The sequence below is a fragment of the Neodiprion pinetum genome, chromosome 4 (assembly GCF_021155775.2).
Source record: "Neodiprion pinetum isolate iyNeoPine1 chromosome 4, iyNeoPine1.2, whole genome shotgun sequence".
NCBI lineage: Eukaryota > Metazoa > Arthropoda > Insecta > Hymenoptera > Diprionidae > Neodiprion > Neodiprion pinetum.
Window position 1 is genome coordinate 40,134,305 of NC_060235.2, and position 22,468 is coordinate 40,156,772.

The 22,468-nt window shown below is 37.2% G+C and overlaps 1 protein-coding gene and 1 long non-coding RNA gene across 7 annotated transcripts in view; one reads left to right on the plus strand and one right to left on the minus strand.

The window, feature by feature from the left end:
• Positions 1–22,468, minus strand: part of Eif4g (eukaryotic translation initiation factor 4 gamma) — a 65,026-nt gene that overhangs the window by 12,573 nt on the left and 29,985 nt on the right. For 2 of the 6 annotated variants that reach the window (XM_069135173.1, XM_069135175.1), the window contains exons 2-7: positions 16,938–17,308; positions 15,836–16,105; positions 14,359–14,479; positions 13,900–14,094; positions 12,078–12,274; positions 10,248–11,160 (exon numbers count right to left, since the gene is read on the minus strand). In XM_069135173.1, the coding sequence (XP_068991274.1) occupies positions 10,248–11,160; positions 12,078–12,274; positions 13,900–14,094; positions 14,359–14,479; positions 15,836–16,105; positions 16,938–17,308 (2,067 nt within the window). Of the gene's footprint in view, positions 1–10,247; positions 11,161–12,077; positions 12,275–13,899; positions 14,095–14,358; positions 14,480–15,835; positions 16,106–16,937; positions 17,309–17,564; positions 18,076–20,047; positions 22,393–22,468 lie in introns of those variants that run through there. The other 4 variants (XM_069135171.1, XM_069135172.1, XM_069135176.1 and 1 more) reach the window with 4 other exon arrangements.
• On the plus strand, positions 1,148–4,970 carry LOC124217747 (uncharacterized). The gene is made up of 3 exons (XR_006882904.2): positions 1,148–1,359; positions 1,437–1,620; positions 4,323–4,970. It is a non-coding gene; the product is annotated as an uncharacterized lncRNA (long non-coding RNA).

Consider the following 22,468-nt stretch of genomic DNA (forward strand, 5'->3'; position numbering starts at 1 on the left):
ATGTCGAACCGCAATTCGCGACGTTGTTTCAAATAATGTATTATCCGGGTAAAAAAAACTCCGGGTTTTTCATCAGTCTTTCCTGAAAATATTTTAAACTTTGTGATTTTTATTTTTTATTTTTTTATTTTTTTATTTTATTTTTTATTTTTGTTTTATTAAATCTTCTGCCTCTTTTTCTCTTATTTGTATTGAAGAAGGAACAAAATTTTCTTCTTCTTTTGATCGTTCAAATTAAAACATGTCCAATAAATACGTAACGTGATGTTGAAAAGCTTTTAAAGCGCCAGCAGCGAGAAATGTCCACACGAAGCTTTCTCGCGTCTATTTTAACACCGAACTGGCGCAAAGCAAGACGTAGGACGGTTAAATTTCTTAAATTAGTTCACTCGAAAAGGAGGAGGAGCAGGCGCATTGCGTCTAACCTCTAAACTTCTCGCCAAGCGGTTCAGTTGTAATAAATGGGAAACCGTTTCGATTTAAATACGTGCGACTACATGAATATTATTATTATTATATATTTTTCTTTTACGTACAATCTTTCGAGCAACTGATTAATTTCAAAGACGCGTTATCGTTAACGACGGTTCGCGATTTATTATTACACTTCCGTTAGAAAATAAGCGAGTTTTAATTTTTCTCTTCCTGCCTTCCCACCTTTCTTTCTTTCATTCATTCTTTCCTTCTTTCTTACTTCCTTTATTTATGCATATTTCACGGAGACAGATTATCAAACAACTTTCAATTTTCGCCCCAAAGGTACAGTTGAATTTGCGTGTGTTCGCATACAATTAATAAAATTTTTCAACGCTTCGAGAGAATGAGACAGGGAGAGGCAAAGAAAGAAAGAAAGAAAGAATGAACGAGAGGAAGTGAAATATAAAAACGTTCGCACGTCAAATAATTATGGTTCAATCTAGAATCTAGAATCCAGATCGATAGACAGATGCTCGTGCGATCATTTTATCGGACCTTGACGACACCTGTTGGCGAAAAGGGAGAACTAAAATTGTATCGGGTGATCATCAAATAAGGTAGCTAGCCAGCTGCTTAGGCGCACCAACAATGAAATTTCAAGATGAATCACCGCAATGAAAATGTCGAGCATGGGTTAGGCGTGTATATGTAGAAACGACGACGAAGACGATTGCGTAACCCGAGGTCTTCCTCCTCCGCGCGTTCGCTACGACGTGCATTTGTTTCCAATTTCAACGGTTTCGAATTATCATTGATTGCATAACTGAATTCCTCAATCGATGCATACGCGTATCATGAATTACCTCTGCATACACTGATATGTGAATTAGATGGTATAAGAGATGTGATATTAATTGAAATCGGAATCACCATCTTACGTATGTACGTCTCTTTATATCAAGGTATTTACTGCATCACTGTAGTCTCGATACGAGCTGATACGAGATTAAAATTTTCAGCTTCGTTGTGATAATTTATCGACAAATCAACGCTACGTTTGTGTATCATCCGGTCTTGGAATTGTACAGAAAAGAAAACAAAAAAAAAAACAAAAAAAAAGACCAAGGATAAAAAAAAGGAAATAAAAATGACGCCATGACTACGCACCGATGAACGATGTGTCGTTAATATTCATAGAAACAGGTAAACTGCATATAAGACGACTGTCCTAAGCACAACTCTGAAAGACTCGCATATGTTATTTTCTTGAATAACCATTTTTTACGTATTGTATAAGAAAAAATCTCGAGTTTATAAGAAATGTCGCTTCTTTTTTTTTTTTTACAGTATGTGTATCGCGTACGTAATCGTTTTAACACGAAATACCGCGGTATAGAAATTATGACGACAATAGCGATAAGTGTGTTGGTATATACGCACGTATAATGTACGGACAAATAAGAACGCGATAAACGTTGACGCGTCTTTTAATGTATCTCATAAAATTTCAACGTCTTATCAATGACAAATTCCTTGGGTCACGCTGTTATCATTTTGATATCCACTCTTGACCGCATATTGCCGCGAAAATATCACGTTAACGTATTCATTAGCATATTCCTCGGTCATTCGTCAAATTTGAATGATCCCTAGCGATTTCATTTCCATTGCATATGCATTGTGCGAATTATATTCTTCTGATTGTATGCAATATAGTAAGACACTGTTGAACATTGCGAGAAATAAATTTGAAAAGAAAGAGAGGGAAAAATAGTTCCTTATAAAAATTTCACAGCTTTACTTTAAACGTCTTTCTCACAGGTAAAATTATTCAAGATATAGATGCAAGTTTTCAAAATTGAAAGTCACACATGATACGGCAAAGAATGATTTTATTCCCGTTTTTCCCCGGAACGAATATTTCTTAAAGAACTCGACATAGAGACGTCATATCACCTCTTTAAAAAAGTTTTGCGAAGTTAATCAGGAACAATAAACTTCACGACAAGCGTCGGAAAATCTTATCCTAGTAATTGTTCTTAGGATGAAGTCGAAAGGTTGTCTTTTCCACATTATGGGTAGATCAAATTTTCAGCATACATTGATAGACTGTATCAAAAAAATCGACTGTTTTTTTTTTTTTTTCAAACTTCAAATCGAAAATATTGTTCGCAATGACAAAAAAGATTGCTGTTCAAGTTTCTTAATCTTAATATTTAGAGGTGTCTCATCGCGATTTTTTATTTCCCACTTCAATAAATGGAAATTTTTTCTTCCAACTTCAAAATTTTATAACTCGTCAACGCGTTAGTATACTGATAAGGCCGGAACGTATTTTTTGTAGAGAATTGTACGCTCTATAAAAAAAAAGGTCTTTTATCATTTTATAATAAATCTACTCTTTCAAGTTATTTAAGGACTTTATATTCATACATATATATTTATATATACGTATGTGTATGTAAGTATTGAAGTACTCAATCCGTTAGCTAGCCACCGAAGTAATTTTGTTGTATGCAGGTTATTCACAGTGTTATAATAAAGAAATAAAACAAAATATAAAAGTTACGTAACATGCGCCGCACCTTAATTTCTGCAATTACGCGTGCAATGAGAGGTGAATTTTATTCGAGAAATTTCTCTCTCTCTCTCTCTCTCTCTCTCTCTCTCTCTCTCTCTCTCTCTCTCTCTCTCTCTCTCTCTCTCTCTCTCTCTCTCTCTCTCTCTCTCTCACGTTTCGAAACCTAGAATAATCATTATAACATATCAAATGCAGACTTTGAAGGTATACGTATAACGTAGTATCGCTAGAAAGTAGTTTGTAAGTATAACGTAATCGTCCAATAAATTATTAATGTATAAGTGACAATTTTTGTGATTAAATGAATTGCTATTTACAGCCGTCAATGATCGGTATAAACTACAGATAAAGAAAACTTGAAAACAATCCGTAATCTATGAGTCTGCAGCGATCTATTATTTAATTCTTAACGCAACTCTGACGACAGTCCTTTCTTTCATTTTAAAGGGCTCCGTATGTATGTACGTGAATTTAACTACGGCAATTCAACAGTGGACGATAAACAGTTGTCAAACAAATCGACGGGTAACGTTGTTTCGAAAGGGTTTAAAGAATAATTCATTTCCGTCATACATACACACACACACGCATTTATATATGTATATGTATATATATATATGAACAAATGCGCATGTGTTTCCACGATTCAGTAATTAGGTATATAAAACACATTCAACCGAAAAATACGAAAACGTAAACAAAGAGCACGACATACGATTATGCACCGCGGGAAATATATTTATGATGACGTTTAAGTGGATTTATCATTATGCAACAATTCATCCAATAATTTCTATCATTCAATGCTTATTATGCACAATCGGATACCAAAGGTAGTGAATTTTAAAAAATCATTTGCCAGATAAATTATGTAGGTCAAATGGCATGTTTGCAAAACTTCTTACACACCTATATAGTTACAGGGATAGTCGTCAAACAATAATTAGCATCTTGGCACGGTTCCTAGTTGTGCGCTCTAAGGTAACTCAATGAATGACTCAAACCTGACAATTATTTGACAAGAGAGAGACAAAGAGAGATTTCCTTTTCAAATTATACAGCCCATCGAATGCTAAATTTTGAACCGACTAACGACCCAAGAAAGTCCAGTAGGGGGAACCTTTAGCGCAGAGACCGAGGGGCGAAGGCGCAGGTAGGCCACATCGTAAACGTGGACACGGTCTCGTCGGTATGCAAAAAAGAGAACCTTGCTCTCTTTTTTCCCCCGCTCTGAGAAGATAAGCGCACATATCCAACGAATCTCACGGTGCAAAATCACGAAAACTTACAAATATCTGAATAACAAGTACATATGATGTTACAGAATGCGAAAAATCATTCTAGCGAATGGATGGATGGTTGGTCAGTTTCTTGAAATCATACAATGATTTCTCCCTATAATATACTGAGAAATAATTGGCGGACCTGTTAATGGACTGGAAAAAAACTGGCTGTCGCTATGCAGAAATCAAGAACTGTAAGTATGTGGCTCGCGGCATTTCATCGTCGACTCGCAATCGCAGAGAGTGAACGGGGCTTACGTACGGCCATGACCTCGTCCGACTACCGTGCCTCCTCAGTGTCTGTCTGTCTGGGTAGACACCGTTTTCTGTGCCTTCTTGTCTGCCTACCTGCCTGTCTACCTACCTGCCTACCTACCCAACCTACAACGAAAGCCTATTTGCGACCTTCTCCAAGTGTCCAATTCATCAAAGTAACTGTCGAACCGCCCCTACTGCAACAAAATTTCCAGAAAACGAAATACAGCCGACCCGAGCCTTCGATGAGCCGATAACTCATTTCTAAGAATCGTACACGACGCTTCGAATATTCGTATGACATTCAGATGCGGAAAATTTCATGGAACACGTTTCGAACGATGAAAATGATCGAACAAAGAGAGATGAAAAATCTATTGTAGATACCCTGATGTACGTATGCGTGTATATATTTATAATTACAACATCGTCGGGATGGTACAAGAGATGCGGTTTTCGACTAGAATCATTTTTACCCCTCACACCCAGCCGTCCGGCACTCTCTATTTCTAGACGGAAACACTTGGTTTTTCCTGTTAAACGGATATGCTTTTGTATATATATATATATATATGTACATCTAGCAATACCCCGTAGAGCGCATACCTCCTCCTCAACAGCAGACAAAACCTGCCGCAACGTGCAGTCCCTGCGGATTTATGAATATACGACCTACCTACGAGAAAGTCGCAGAAAGGCAGGCAGCCAGGTAAGTAGGTAGGTAGGTAGGTAGGTATGCGAGGGCATTGCGATTGTGTACACAGAAATAAGACTGCGAATGGCGGCATTTGGAAATATATTCGTTCCTATCGAGTCGATTTTCGAAGGTGAATAATGCCGTACGGATAAAAGTTCAACAGATATTTAAACAAATATTAAGCAGAAGAAGAAGAAAAAAAATGGCTCTGATGCGTACTGACGGAATTATTCCTATTTCGGGTGTGTGTATATCCTGAAACTTGTGTGTACATATATATATATATATATATACATATATATAGTACGCAGTACGGACATGAATTCTTAAAAGGTATGCAAGTCGGGTTGGGGAAAAGTTCTCAAGCCTTGATCGACAGCTAAATGATAAGTAAAGGTTTTTCGGTCAGTTCGGAGTAACCAAAAACCGAACTAAAGGAATATTAACATGGAAAAAAGGGCCGAGACAAAGGGTTCGAATCAGGTCGGACCGCATTCTCTAACCGCTCTAACCGGCACACGAGGCCGGACCATCCAACATGGCGTCGGCTCTTTTAATGGTTACACAAGATGGCGTTTGCTGCATGTATTTTCAGGCTACCATATGCTCCGAAAATCGCAACATCGTTAAGTTTCGCCAATTTAGTTAGAAGGTAAAGATGAAAGGACAAAGAAAAAAAATAACAAAAGCGAAGCGGACTTTTGTGAAAAATCATTCACGCGATTAACTGTGCCGATTGAAATGTTGCAACAGCGGGAAATAGCGTGTGGAAACGAGTCTTTGCACCCCACCCACGTGGTGAAAACGTGGCATCCCCTTTTTCCGGTTCTTAAAGGGCGAACGACACGAAGAATCGAACGTTACTTTGACTTTACGGGATTTGCATTGTTTTAGAGAAATCAATATCAAACAACTAAAGCTTTGCGTTATGAAACAGAGACAGGCGGGCAGGCAAGCATCGGGAACGATTCACTGATTTCGGAGCAACGATTCGATGGATGGACGAAGATACTTGGGCGTGTAAACGTTTGCCGCTTCTACTTTGAACTGTACCGGCTTAACGCGTTATATTCATGGGATGAAATAGATATGATTACCAGAACGTTGGAACGGATTACAATTGAATACATACATGTTTATGCGAAGATATCCTTGGGCCTCGTTGACTGCTTGTGTAACACGTTTTATCAAATTTACGCAAACTTCTCGTACGTCGGGGAAGAATAATTATTTCGGTAGGAAGAGAAATAAATATGATGGGGAAAAAAAAAAAAAAATTTCCGAAACCGTGCGACGACAATATTTTATCGTGAAATTCTTTCCGACAAATTAAACCACTGAACACTGCGTCGTCGTTCTAATATACGATTATAGGTATAATATAAAAACCTCGAGTATATGTGGATAAGTGTAAATACGTGTATAATTTAATAATAAATAGGTAAATCACACTTGTAAAAACAGAACTAAAACAACAATGTAAGCAAAACACGCACACAAAGTGTAAAAATTACGACAAGAAACAAAGAAATGGAAAAAAAAACCACAGCAATTTCCAAAAAAACAAAAAGATATTACTTTTCTCCGACTTGAACGTAGGAAATTGGTGTAAAAGGATGGTTTCAACTTGGGTGTATAAGAGGCTAAAAGGAGTATGATTGTGATCACTTTTCGTTTAAAAACTAGGTGCGATAAAATAAGCGTAATTTGTTGTATTTCAAGGGGTTTTGTATTGGAACTTGGGACGTTACAAAAGGGGATGTGTAAAAATTTGTTGGAAGAAAAAGGGGTTTGCAGGAGGTTTGAAACTTAGAGAGGTACCGGGTACCACACACAGCACGTGCCGGCCGTTACAAGGCACTTGGAATTCCCGGCTCGAAATTTCTCGACATCTCCCAACCGTCTACTTCGGCTCTTTTCGTGTCTTTTCGGTATATTGACGTCACGTCTATCGTCTAACTCTCCCCCCTCCGCACCCCGCCAGCCGATTGCTGCGCCATGTCGCGTCGTTTACCCGACACCCTGCGTTTCTATGTATGTATAAATGTTACCGACCGACCGGCCGGCCGGCGACAATTCACGAAGGCCTCGCTGATATGCTTCGGAATCAGGCAGGAATGTATAACTTTCATTTGCGCAAACACGAGATTAAAGCCGTAACACGCGGCTGCTCACGGGATAAATACGGATTGTCTTTCCTTCTGTTGTTTTTTGTTTTTTTTTTTTTTTTTGTCCCCTCTTACTTTGCTCCCCCATTTTGTTTATCGCATTTTTTCTTTTTCGCAACGTTATAATGTAACGCATAATAACAACAACAACAACAACAACAACAACAACAATAATAATAACAATGACAATACGATCGCAAAATACACGAGTATTCCGGATATTCTTAGTTCAGCCATTTTCCTATCGCCCGTTCATTTCTTCTGCTTCTTCTTCCTCTTTCTCCTTTCTCTTCTCTTTTACGGTTATATGCTCGACACGTGCTCAGCGAGACGACGACACGTTACACGCAGAAAATGTCTCTATTCGAGATTTGAAAGCCACGCAATTAATTTGCCGACTGTTTTACTTTTTTTTTATTCCATTTTTTGAATTAGATGGTTTGAAACACGAATACGATCGTTAACTTTGTGGAGAAATGATGAAAGGCTCCCTACGAAAATAATGCTAGGAAATTCGGTGAAGAAAAAATTTATATGTATATATATATATATATATATATATATATAATTATGAATCACGAAGGCAAAATATGTGAAATTTTTATTTGTTCTTGGTCCGAAATGGAAAAGTGAAAAAATAATAAAAATACGTTACGGCAGCTATCTAGTTTCAAAATTCTCAGGTCGCACATACTCACCCTTCTTTTTCCCCATTTTTCTCGAATTTTCACTGTTTCTTTCAAGCGAAATATATTATTAATATATAAAGATCACGTTATTAAACACTTGTAGAAATTTGTTAGTTTCATTCTTTTAGTGTTAAATTTATCCCAAAACCTTTGTTTTTCCCCCGGAATGACGACTTACAAAATCGTAGAATACTCCAGAACGATTGAATTTAAAAGGAGACCGAAATAAACACGAAGAGAATCGGTATAACATTAATAAACAAGTAAAATTTGTATAGATAAACTCGACTTACACGTAAAATATTATGCAATAATCTAATCTATATGTTACATTTTTTAAACTTCATTGATTTTAGATACTATTCGGTATAAAATATCACGATTTATTTCAGACTAGACAATGTTACTCACGCAATTGTAAACGTTTAAGGTAGGTTTACGAATTTTGAAATTTAGTTTCTAATTTTATCATGCAACCAACGACGACAAACTCCTTTTACGCGGAATAGACAACGAATTATATTATTATAAATACATAAAATTAAAATGGCAAAATGAGGCAAACCGAGTTAGCGATATTATCAATTCTTACTCAGGGATTCAAGTTTTGTATATATTATTTACACCGAGTTGCTCAGAAGGAGGAAACAATAAAAAAAAAAAAAAAAGAAAATTAAATAACTAAAAATAAAAAAAATAAAAAAAAAAATAAAAGTAGCCTTCAGTTTATATTTAATTAAATACGAAATTATGATAAATAATTATATTATGACAATAAATTTAATTCGGTATTAAAAACGTTGCGCGCAGCTGTTTCGCGTGCCTTTCGTGGCGACGAACTAACTACCCTTGGCGACGCATTCGCGAACAAAAAGTAAACAACTCCGGTGCCGTACATAGCACAAAGGACAATATACCTATAGTGAATAACATACACGATGCCTGTATCTTTTTTCTTCGTTTATACATATCTATATGTATCAATGTACACGCGCGTATATCTCTTCGTATATGCGAAGACGCAGAGGCCGGAGACGCGCATCTCTTTGACCCTTTGACCACCAAACGGGAAGGGGATTTCATCAGTATTTATTATCAAACGTAAATTGGGAACGAAAAATTTCATACGGATAACGTTTATGCTAACCGTAAAATTACTCTTCAGTAAGCAGTACTATCAATCGATAACAAATGATTTGCTCATTCCAGAGTTTAAAATTAAACCGTAACATCAAACTCTCGATGCCGATTGCATTCAATTTTCCACGTAATTTTATACAATTCGACTCATCGGTTATAATAGGCCACTTTTATTCTTCAAATCTTCATTTCCCATCGCCTCTATGATACAAATTAAAAGTAATATTTTCATCGTTTGATTTCTTATATTTTTTTTGCAATTTTCTTGAAAACGCTTCCACAGATAAAAAACGGATAAACGTTTATCCTGACTTTACCAGCTTGTTCAAACTGCCTCAGGATATCAGTATCGTAATTTTGCCTTCAGAACAGCAGAACGCAATTTCGCAAGAGAAAATAAACAAAGATACAGCGACGGTTTATTTTTGTCCGTATAGTTGAAAAATCGTTATTTGTCCGACACTTAATACCGATTGTGAATCATCCTCTAGAAAAGGACAAGAAATAACGTTACTATAACGGAATTGATCAAGTACATGTCGTCATTCAGAGTATGGTTTACATAAAACAAATTCGCGGTGGCAAACGATGAACAACAAAAACTAAAAAAAAAAAAACAGATTTTCTGGAAATCTTTTTTTCCTTACCATTCCTTACCACACCGATTGACGATAGTTGAATAGGAATTAAGATTTTCCAATAAAAACTTGAAATTGGACATATGATCACGACTTGTGAGATGTAAACAATTTTGTTCAAAAATATGCTTAAATTGTGATACCTACATTGCAATCACCAGTCACTGATATGAACAAACTTTCGTTATTTTGACCAAAGGAATTATGTTTTCCAAAAAACTTGGAACAACAATAATGATAATTCTCGATTTCCTAAAGTTGATTTAGAGGAAATAAATGTATTATTGGATCTACCTAATCGCACATTATTTCGAATAAGCGTTGAAAAGAGGAAAAGAACATAAATAATAATAGAAAGTAACAGTTGATTCAAACTCACCATCCACAAACCGTGTCTGCTGTTGCTGCTGATCAGTTTTAGAGATTGGTTCGGGATCATGTTTTTCAAGCTTCTCGCTGATCGTGTCGCCATTTGGTTTTGGATGATGGTGATCGGATTGATTCTGTAGAGGAGTCGGCGTCGTCCCCCTAGAGTTGAGGTTTCTCTCACTCGATTTCCGGTCCTTCTGTTCCTTTGGCACTGGAGGAGAAGCTTCGGGAATAGGATGAGCGACGGTTTGACTCTGTCCTTGATTGTGGGATTTGCGACGCGACAGAGAGTTTGTAGAAATCTTGGGATCTAGTGTTGGGAATTCTTCCTTTGAAGATACACAATTGGAATTTGGTGCAGTTCCAATGTTATTGACTGCTTCATTAGTTGTTACACTTGAGCTCTGGACCGTCACAGAGATATTTGAAACTTCAGGGATACTCAGGGGTGGAACAAAGGCGACAGGTTGCTCTGGTTCGGAAATTGGAACTGGTATGGGTAACTGTGAAGAAATAATTTCTTGGTTGATCACAACTGGGATAGTTTTAGGTTCGTCGGGCAGGATTTTTATTTCGTGTCTCGGCTGAAACTCTCTGACAGGTAGTTGCAACGGTTTATGTTCCTTTGGTTTGACCGGACACAGATCTACCTGAACCGTGGTATTAGAAGAAACTAACGATTGACTACTAGGGTTTGGGACGTTGGGTATACTTTGCGTTGGATTTGGGGGACCAGTATTACATCGACTATTATTATCGATCTCTGGATTTGGTTGTATGAGGTTAGTTAATGTTGGGGAAGTATTTTGCGAGGTTGCGGTTTCCGACGCGCTAGATGGGGCTGGTGAGCTGGAATCTGATTCATCATTCGCGGCTTTTGCAACACGGGCTGCAAAGTCAGCAATCAACTCCATACCACACGTCTGCAACAATCACCAAATCTACGTGATAGACGATGATAAGCCTTGTAGAACTGAACCTATATTTTTAATAACTAAAAACTTGTTTCATACTCCAAATTATAGTGATACAAATACAAGTTAAAGGTATGAGAGAAACGAAATAAATATTTAAAGTTTTCAATATTTGTACTCAAACAAGCTATCACATAACTATCATCTCCACTATCGATTTTCAATGTTTGATAAAATTTTAAATCAGCCAAACTTTCATAGCTTCGATTAAACAACTGGTTAATTTATTGGTATTGGAGAATGCATATTTAAATAACATTACGTGGCACAAATTTGTACTATTTTTATCTTTAAGTTCACAAAAAAATAGATAAAATTATCACAGGGTTTTCCACGTCAGGTTTGAAAAAATAATATAATCATCCAACTCTAATGACATTTCTATTTTAGATTGGAATATTTTCTAATGCAGTTACCCATTGACCTCTCATGCGATAGTAAAGATTTAAAATATGTTTATAACTTTTGGGTACAAATATAAAGTTTGGTAATTGCCCAAATGAACTTTGCTACACAGTAATTTGGCCGACGTGATTCGAAACGATCACAGTAAAAGAAAAGACTGAACTTCACTTTCTCTTGCTAAACAACATTCCATTCACGTCATAGATTGATAGATAGTTATCGTTTAGGAAAGTATTTCCGTATCTTGCAATACAATGAAACTTAGCTACTGATATTGTGACTTGAGAACTGATAAGAATAACTTGATTCTAAGAGGCAGGGAAAATAAGTCCCTTGCTATATTATCAAGAAAATTTCAAGACCTCATTAAACAAACAACTTGGCGTCAAACAAATATCTTTCATTTCAGAGGTATGTTCATTGGGACGATTGCCTGTGTTAATTGTTACAACAAAACGCACTTGTGGTTGAGGAGTCGTTCGATTACTGGAATCTCCACTTTGAGTTGCAACATCGTCATGGTAAATTTCTTCACTTATATTTTTTCCTGTTTTTGGATCTACAATATCCAGAATAGCTTTCGTTCTTCTCGGTTTTTTTCGGTTTGCAGCACTTATCCCAGGATTTTGTATACCGCCATTGTCGCCTTGGTACACATCTTCAAAAACAAATGAAACATCGACAAATAAATAACGGAGAATTCAGATCTTATTACGATATTTATAATACCAAAAAATTTTCAGCATCATTCACAAGACACAAATTGGATTGTTTCATGTAAATTTAACAGGAACAAAAAAAAAAAAAAACAAAGTGAGGATGGAAAAAAAAAGTCAAGTTATAAAATCGTCTCAACATCGTCTGATTACCAAATAATATGAATAACGAATAAAAATATGGTGATGTGTGTCACTTACCAAAGTGTAACTTATAAACTTTATCAACAACGTACATTATCAAATCGGCCGAATATATTCAATCATGAACCTCTTTAATAACTTACTCATTCACTGTCCAAGTTCGAACTGGTCTCGATTTGAAAATACCGTTAATAATATAGTAAAGGATTTTATGGCTGCAGTACGCTGGTGTGCTCCAAGGCATAATACCTGTCGCCAAAGTTTCGATATTTTTCAAAAAGTGCAGTACCTTCCAGGAATGGTTAGGCCCCTTTGTATAGTGTAATATGTTTCAGAGAACTATTTAAAGGTTTATGGACATAATTTACACATAAGTAATTAGATTTACGCTCTACTAATCCGTTCAGTGCATGAGATCAGCTGTAAGGGATTATAACGGTCAATTTTACAGCGAACTTTGGAAATTCTCGAAACAGCAAGACTCCTCGAATTTTTCACTAATTGGTCTAAAAGCTAATCGACCCATCTACCGTTGTTGAGAAGAAAAGATGAACAAAAATCCAAATGAAATTCCGAACTGACGTGTGATTCAGTACTCAACAGTACAGCAACTGCTTTACTTTACCGCGCTAAACCACAGCCAATGCTAGTTTCTTTATCAAGTACTTTATAAAGTATCTTCAGATAATTATCTGTTGCGGTATTACACATGCCTTGACATTACACAATCTTTTTCTTAACAAGTGACAAATATAAATAATGAGTACGATTTTCATATGAGCTTAATAAATGTGTGAATTTTAATTTTTTTTTTCCCCGCTTTTTGTTCTTTTTTCTAGTTACAGAGAATACTTAACCAGGGAGACAGTTACACGTCTTTATACGCTAAACTGTTCTATAACGATATATCAACAATTCCCATACTTTAAAGATGAAATTGTACTTTCATCTTTTTTTCCGTTTTACAAAAGGTTACACATTTTACCAGGCAATATTTCTATAAGTGAAGAAAATTTTCGCGTACACCTGCACAAGAAAAAATAAAATTACAAAAGTTATGATGAATCTTTGAAAACTATTCAGAAAAGTAAATACAAATTTTCATAGAACCCGATTATGCAATAGAAGGTCACTCACAACAAAATTAATTTCTTCTAGATACAACATTTTTTAAACTTATACCGTCAGCTATTTTACAAAGAGCATTAAAAAACCACGTTTATAATACTATGGGAATAGGTCGAAAAACTTTTTTATCCTACGTTAACAGAAAATGCAAAGCTAAACCGTGTATTCTAACTTCAACAGAATTTTGAAGAAGGTAACTTGATTGCACTGAGAAGTAAATGACTGTGTGTTGCCTTACGCTATAAACGATCATACTATCAAAACTGAATAGACACAATAAGCAAACAATACTTGCCTGTTTGAACTAATGGTAGGGCCATCGTTGGCATTTGCTGAGGTTGCTGAGAAGGTTGCTGAATGCTACCCTGTTGAACAATGCTAGCTCCTTGGCCGCCAGGTAGAGGACTTCCAACATGCGGAGCTCCTCCGCTTATCGACCCTGCCGTTGGTCTGCTCAAATTCACCTGAGGCCCTTGTTGTTGGTAGTAATCTGAAATTTGAACAAAAAATATGGATTTCTACATACGTTATATTAAAACAACAAGTACATATTACGTTGTTAGTTATCATTGCAAATAAGAAATTTCAAAGTTTCAAATTTGTTACAGACAGGAGAAAGGAAATTTCCGCGAGCTGAGAATATCTCGTTTTTGCTTTGCATGGTGTAACTTGAGAGAAATTGCAGGTTTCACTACCGGAGAACCTTAAAAGCTATGCTAAATTAACATTAATTAGATATTGAAACTGCATTTACATGTATGGTGTGGAGTTCCCGAACTAAATCCATAGAGGTTCGACTGTATAATGGTGGGTTGATAAGTCGAGAAAAACTGTTGACTTTGGTGGCCCTGAGGTCTCTGTGGTGGCCCAGGAAACTAGAATAAAGTAAAAAGATATTTGTCACATTTTTATTTCACGGCTTGGAGAGTTGTTACTGATAATTTACAGAGTTTGGCCTAAGAAGCTGACAATTGGTAATAAAAAAGATATGGTTCTTTCATTCTTAGAATTGATTACACTGTTTATAAAATACCGCAGGAAAATACTGTTGAATTACGAATAAATATATTGTAAGCTTCTCAATGAAAATGCATATATTTTTTTTCTCAAGGGATGGAAGAGAAAATTCAAAAAATTAATCGAATTCTGAGAAGAGAAATGAGAATTAAAATATTATAAATGATAGCTAAGAAAGAACTAGCAAGAAAGTTCTTGAGCTTTATTACTACTTATCTCAGATACTTAATATCTGATATATATAGTACAATGTGGTTCATAGTATGAAAATGTACATCTTTGGATATGAACTGGAGTTTCGTTCTAATGGGACTTGCATATTACTAGTTTATTTTGAATGAGTCATTCAATTTACCAGCAGAGACGAAGTGATAACAGAAAAATAAATAAGTGTTGATGATGACTTTGCTAGATAAGTGAAGAAATTTCTCACGTAACAAGAAGTTGTATATTTTTGAAACCAATAAAGAATAGAAGTCTCTGGATTTAATGCACAATAGATTAAGCTTACAAATCCCATTCGCGGCTAACTGGTACACGGTGTGATACGTTTTAAAATTGTTTAGCCGCAGTAATCGTCAAAAGCTTTTTGTTCAAGAGAAAGCTTCAATTATGTAAAAATTTGGTAAGACGTATAAAAATTTATATAATGTAATGAAGGAAGTAGAAAAAAGTTATAACTAAATAAGGTGATTGTAAACGCATAGCACTGGGCTGGAATATACCCTAGCGCCTCATTGCTAATACGTATAACATACAAAAAAGAAGTAAGAATTAAAAAAAAAAGAAAAAGAAAAAGTAATCGCAAACTATCTATTTCTCCGAACTTCTACATCTAGCTTCATTCAGGTGATGCATGACTTCATAGTGAAATGAGCTACATGCACATGCTACTTTGCCTACTCTTGCTGCAAAAAGAATACTGGGGTTTGTAAGTGTCTAACTTCACTCTCAAATCATTAGTGATCAACACAGTACACCATTCACTGGATGAAACAGTGTGAGTAAATAAAATTTATTGTATCAAACTTGATTCGTAATTCCTGCAAAGCTGCCAAGTGTAAGACATTTTTTCAAATCAATGTAATAATCAGTCAAGTAATACATGTATACAAATATAGTGTTAAACATTACCAAGGAGAGATGAAAGACACGTTAACAAGGTGACGAAGGGGGAAGATATTGTAATAAGTATGAAATCAACGGTACTTAACTACTACCTGAATGGGCTGCATCTGAGTGTTCATCGGATAAACAGGTGGTTGGTGCGTGCCACTGTGCGAAGGATGCAAAGGCACTTGGCTCGACATATACAAGGTGCCGGGTGCCATCGGCAAACTGGCAGGGTGCGGAAACATGGCCGTTTGCTGGCCTCCACCCCCGCCCACTGATGGTATGCTCACAACTTGAGCACCACCACCCCCCTGACCCCCCCTGTGATTACCCCTTGCCGTCTGCGGCCTCATTGCAGATGGATAATAAACCTGTAACAAAATTTCTTATTACATTGTTCATTGATTTGATAACTTCCTCTTATCAACCATGTTCACCATATCTCATGTCTTACATGGTTACTGAAAACGTTCTTTTCAAGTTACACTTTTAACGACGAGTTACCGATTTTGTCACTTTGTCGATTTCTACATAGTTGTAGTCTTCAATTCATAATCACCGTCGCCAGCGCTAACTTCAATTACGCTGGAGATCAATTTAGAAAAAAAACGGAACTTCAAGGATGTTAGTTTGGTGAAAAATTCCACGTAGACCAACGTTCTATCGAGGGGAAATTCCACACGAAAAGTAAGATTTTATATAATTGAAGAGACTAGCGGGCTTTCTTTAAAAGTGTTCAAAATAGTTGCTGAGCAAGCAACTCTAATGTACACAATTTACAATGAAAATGATGGCAGATTTGGGAATATAAGAGCATGTGCTGCTAAATTGTCACAAAAAGAAATAAAATAGATGAAAGTTACTCTCTTTTACCCCCATAGAATTTTTGTGGTGCGACTGTAAGGTAAATGGAATTGAAAAAACATATTCATAAAATTATTTGAATGACGATGAAAACTGCACTAATTTTCTCCTTTAAAAATTCTGGGTCACTTTATTGCTGTGCACCAAAAGACGGTTACCATTTACAATAAAAACCAATCAAATTCCATATAAATTGAGAGTACAAAATTCTTCGTTCATTTGATAGATTCTCAATTGAGTAATATACGGTCGGATAATTCAAAATTTGCTTGACGTTACACGACACGCACAGTGTCAGTTCAAACAAGACGTATCAACTTTAGAATGAAAAAAATTTACCTGGGACGCTGGTCTTGGTTGACTGGTAGGGTACATGTTGGGTTGCAGGGATAATGATTGTGCCTGGAGATGAGGTTGTTTCCCCATTTCCTGAGGCGATTGAGTATGACCAGGAGGCGTAGTAGTCTGAGGTGGTCCCTGAGACTGCTGCGACTGTACCCCAGGTGTCTGCGATTGAGGCGGAGGTTGTTGCGCCCCTGTTTGATTCCCCTGCGGTATACCGGGAGCAGATTGACCAATACTTTGTATTCCCGCTATCGGCGGGGGCCCTCTACCCCCGGGTACTCCTACGCTACCTCCACCCCCACCGACCTGGCCGCCAGGTTGACCTCCGTAGTTCTGCCCAGGTACATGAAAGTTAACGTCTGATCCTGTAAAAAATAGATGCAAAAAAAAAAAAGAATTAGTTATAATTTAATTTGTTATTACACGGTTTAGAATACTCTTGAGAAATTTCATTAGGTGAAATGCAAAACGAAGAAGACAGGAAGTCGGAGGATGGTGGCCACGTCTAAAATTTAATTATTAAAAAAATTCACAAATACAACGATGACGATGATAAAATCAATGATGATAAGAAACAATTAGAAAAAAAAATAAAAAACTTATAAACAGGTTGTAACTGACCTATAGTATAGGCCCCCACATAAGCGTATGCGGGCAGCATGTTCGAGTCTGTAGCATTTGCCATAATTAGCACTTGACTCGAAATATTGGTTATGTCATTTTGCGACGAAGGTGTAACAGCCGTTGAATACTCGCCTAACTCTATGACGCGAAGTAAACCATATTTAAAAATAAATATCACACTGAAAATTGATCGAGAAGGCTAGAAACGACTTGGGAAAGTTGAGTAAAAGTGAGCCAAGGGATATCTCTCGCTGATGTTGGTTGGCGATAGTAGTGGTGGTGGTGTTGGTGTTGGTGGTGGTTGCAAGTTCCAGCAGTATTTCAGCCTTTTTTCTACATCCAAACGTGCGTATTAGAAAAAACTTCCACTCCTCGTTACGAACGGTAATAAACGACGTCGAAATAACGTTATTCGAATAACCGATTTTTAGAAAAATAACCGATAAAATATTTAGCAAAAACGATAATAAAACCTCAGAGACCAGGCTTGCGAGAAGCCATGTTTGCACATGTGGGCAGGGCCGGTGCTGCTATCTGTGGCTCTGCAGGCACATTGATTGCACGGAAAAGGGGGCGAGGCCTAGAGACCGAACCGCCAGAGCCAGAGCGCTCGGTAGAGGAAACAGCAAGCTACGTACGTTCTCCTAGTCATTCGACTGAAGCTACGTCACTTCCGGTGCAGCACCGCTTGAATGGAATTTCCGCGCAACGGCGCGAACAACCGAAGAGACTTGGAAGGCTGTTTGGTTCCAGGCTTCTTTCCATCGCGGGCAAACAGTTGTACCTCTTTTTTTTTCTTGCACGCAAGCACGCTTCGAAATTTTTCTCACCATTTTTATATTATCAATTTTTGTCAACTCCCGACAATTGTGTAAAAAAAAAAAAAAAAAAAAAAAAAAAAAAAAAAAAAAAAAAAAAAAAACGGTATATAATTCGAAAAGACAGAAGAAAACGATGTCTCTTCAATTTCAATTCGCTATTCAAGGATTCAAATTTACTTGCAATTACACCGGTATTATCTCAATATTACAGAAGAATGTTTCGGTGTTATCGATTGAGTATACGTTTATGATTATGATCATTATTATTGTTATTATTATTATTCCTATTGAGTATAACTTTAAACGGTAAGAATCTCGTTGAGAAAATGATAGGAGAAATTTAGGGCAAATTGAACGGTGAACGGATATCGGCACAAGAGAAGTTTCATAATTCTTGAAGTTGTTTTTAGAAACCTTCAGAGCCATTGTATTAATCGTGGAACAATATTGATATAGACAATACTCTTATATGGGTCAAGCATAAGTTTCCTGTTCAAAGAATCGATTGTAGAGTATAGTTAGAATATTATCCGTTGCATTTTATTTTTTCTGCCCCACCATTGTCGGTATAAGAAAAAAGGAACAAAAAATTAATAATTTTAAAAAATTATTGAAAAAATACGATAATCTCGCGCTCTCCGATATACACGTATCCGTGTAACGTGCCCATTACGATAGGTATTGTACCGATTATACAACTAGACAGTGAGATCTATTACAACCAATCTTAAATGCAGACACCGGGGACTTGTAGACTATTTCGAACTTGGTCAAAGCTAATTTAAAATTAGTATCCATTGTAATTGACGACGGAGGAATTGTTGTGAGAATGGTGCCAAGTTAGGTAAGTAAATGCAGCATGACACGAGGAACACTGGCAGCGGTAGGCAACGTGTCACGTCTCGCTATTGTCTCAATGTCTGTTTCATAGTGCGGAGAGGGGTTTACTATTTAGTAAGGTGATTGGTTGGCTAGTTAATTAGTTGGTCAGCTAGTTACATCACACCTAGGGTTTTCTTCTCACCTTGTGGGCACAAGCAAGGCTAGCGCCTAAGGAACAAGGAGTAAAAGTATGGTATGCAAGACGACGTATGTCAGTCAGTCGTTGCTAAGGTGTTTGATAAACGCGTGTCATCGCAATAGTCGTTGTCGTCGCGATGAAATAAAGACGTACCTAGGCGAACGTCTACACGTTATTATACACTATCCACGATCTCATTTATCCCCACCCTCGAACCGACCGTTTATCAAAAAGTCCGATAATAGATGTACATCATGAATAAATGAATATTCTATTAATACTGCATGAGGTCCACGTGACTGCCACCTTGACGTACGAGTTTAGTAAGCCTGATAAAATGCATAATAGAGCACACACACACACACACACACACACACACGCACGCACACACACACACACACACGCACGCACGCGCGCACACACACACACACACACACACACACACACACACACACACACACACACACACACACACACACACACACACACACACAATTATGCATTTTATATATATATATATCATCTCGTGTAGGTCCGTATAACTGTACATTTGTGTGATTTTCTATCAACACCTTTGGTAAAATTAAAAACTGGCAACGTATTCGGTGAGTTGACAGTAACTGATAATAAGGACTTACTGGCACTGGCCGTGATGATCCTGTACTGAGGTTGTTGTTGTTGTTGTTGCTGTTGCTGCTGCTGTTGTTGTTGTTGTTGTTGTTGTTGTTGTTGTTGCTGCTGATGCTGAGTCTGCTGGGACTGCAGCTGATGATTGTGGTTAATATTAATTGTCAACTGATGTTGGGCGTGATTCATCTGACTTAGATGACCGTGAGGACTCGGCGATGCCGGCGGGTGGTGGTTGTGATGATTGTGATGATTATGGTGGTGAATGTGATTGTGGCTCGGGTTATGCCCGTGTGGTGACATGTGGTGGGGCCCACCGCAATGGGGTAGCAAACAGTGCATCGTCCCGACGCCGACCGTAACACCGACTGCACCCTCCTTCGTAACACCGTATCGCGAAACCATGACGTTGGTAATTAACGGTAGATATTAGCCGTCTAGAAACACCTTTATTGTCTCAAAAGCTTACGAGCTTCTTCCTTACTTCTTACTGATTCTTAATAGGAGCGTGTTACGGTACGTGTATAAAAAACGATCAATTTCTATAATGAATTGTCTTCCTTATTGTTTTCCTCTCAGGCGGATTTTCTCATCGTTGTAATATTCTTCAAATTAATTTTTTTTTATCACCAAGTTTTGACGGGGAATCATTATTCTTGCGCCTCCGTATTTATATTTTTCGATTTCTTCTTTTTATCCTCAAATTTAGAGTTACACTTTATTGGAATTTTTCATTCATTTGTCTTCTTCGCCGGTAGTACTACAATAGCACAATAATAGTTGACTTGTGTTGCGTTGTTTCTTCAATCTTTTCCTTCTTTAAGTTCCGATCAAGCTTTGACTTGATTTTATCGAACGCGAAGAAACTCTGAGCGAAGTCCTGCCGATTTTTACTATCGCCCACATTTTTTCTATTCGTATTGTACTTCCTTTTTTTTGACCTTTTTTTTTTTACTCTCGACGTACGTTCTTCTTGTAAAAACAAAAAAAAGAACTAAATGGAAAACGAACGGAATGTCTTCAAAAAAATTCGACCGTTAACAACGTTACGGCGAAAGCGTTGGTAATTTTACAGGTATCCTCGATTATCGGCGGAGCAAAAAATGCACGTTCTCGCTCGTTGTCGTTGAATTCGACGGTTAGAATCGGTTATTCGACTCGTTGGCGTTGGCATTGGCGTTAGCGTTGTTGTTGTTGTCGTCCTCGTCGTCAACCTCAACGTAAGAGTCAACAAATGATTATTGACAGATGTCAATTGTACGATGATAGCGACAGCTGGACTGTTGTCAACTGTCATTCCACAATATGTTTCGAGGCGAACGTACTATAGAGTAGGTCGCACACGCCAGCAGATCGATATTTAGGACTAGAGCCGCTGCTTTGTGGCGTCCGCAGAGCACTCGATACAACAAAATTTTTATTTTCACGTCCGCGTAGTCGTTGTCGAATCCCGTTTCACGAACAGTAGTTAAATAAAACTAATAAACTAGATACAGTGTTCGTTTACATATAATATTTTCCAAATTGGTTTTAAAATCTTGGTAAATAATAATCAACGTACGACTTCTCGTCGTTCGCGCTGTGTGTAACGAGAAGAAAGAAGAAAGGAAAACTAACCGTAATTAGAGCTAAAACAAAAAAGAGACGACAAGAAGACCCAACGTTTCCAAACGTCACTTATTGTCAAATAAACAACAACAATAAAAAAAAAAACAGCACACTGAATCAATCGACCCTCGACGTTTTCTTCCTCAAAGTTTTCGTTTCGATGTCTCAGATCTTCTACAGTTTTTTTTCTGATTCAATTTTTACATTACCGTAAAAAAAAGGAAAAAAAAAACGGTCAAGTGGCGGGGGAATGAAAAAAGAGAACTTTCATCAATCCACCGTGACCACACACACGCGAATTATGGCACAATATTACTTAATACAATCAATTGTCCAAATAAAATAATTACGTTAAAAAAAAGTTGAAAATATACAACGGAACAAACGGTCTTTTCTACAGTTTCGTGTCCTAGGAAAACCGATGGACGATCTTGCGACGAAGAGCAATACATACACGTGTATACATATATCTTGGTATTATTCTGTCTCGGATCGCGGTTTCTAAGTATACTTTTTAAAAAATTGTAACCAATATCGTACGAATTATATGTTGATTAAAATGGTCGTTTAGAAAAAATCCGTACTCGTGTGTCCGTGTTAGTTATAATTTATTTATTTATTATATTACTATCAGTTTCCTTGATAACTGTCAACCCCCCATTGGGTATTTTAACCGCGCGCTTGTCAAAGACGAGGAGGAGCGTCCCCTTTCGAAGGGACGCAGTAGAGACTGATGCAGGGCAGACCCCGACCCCCTCTACACCGCCGCTAGTTTCACCCACACTAAGAATTCGCGTCGTCGAATCACCACGTTGTATTCCTAG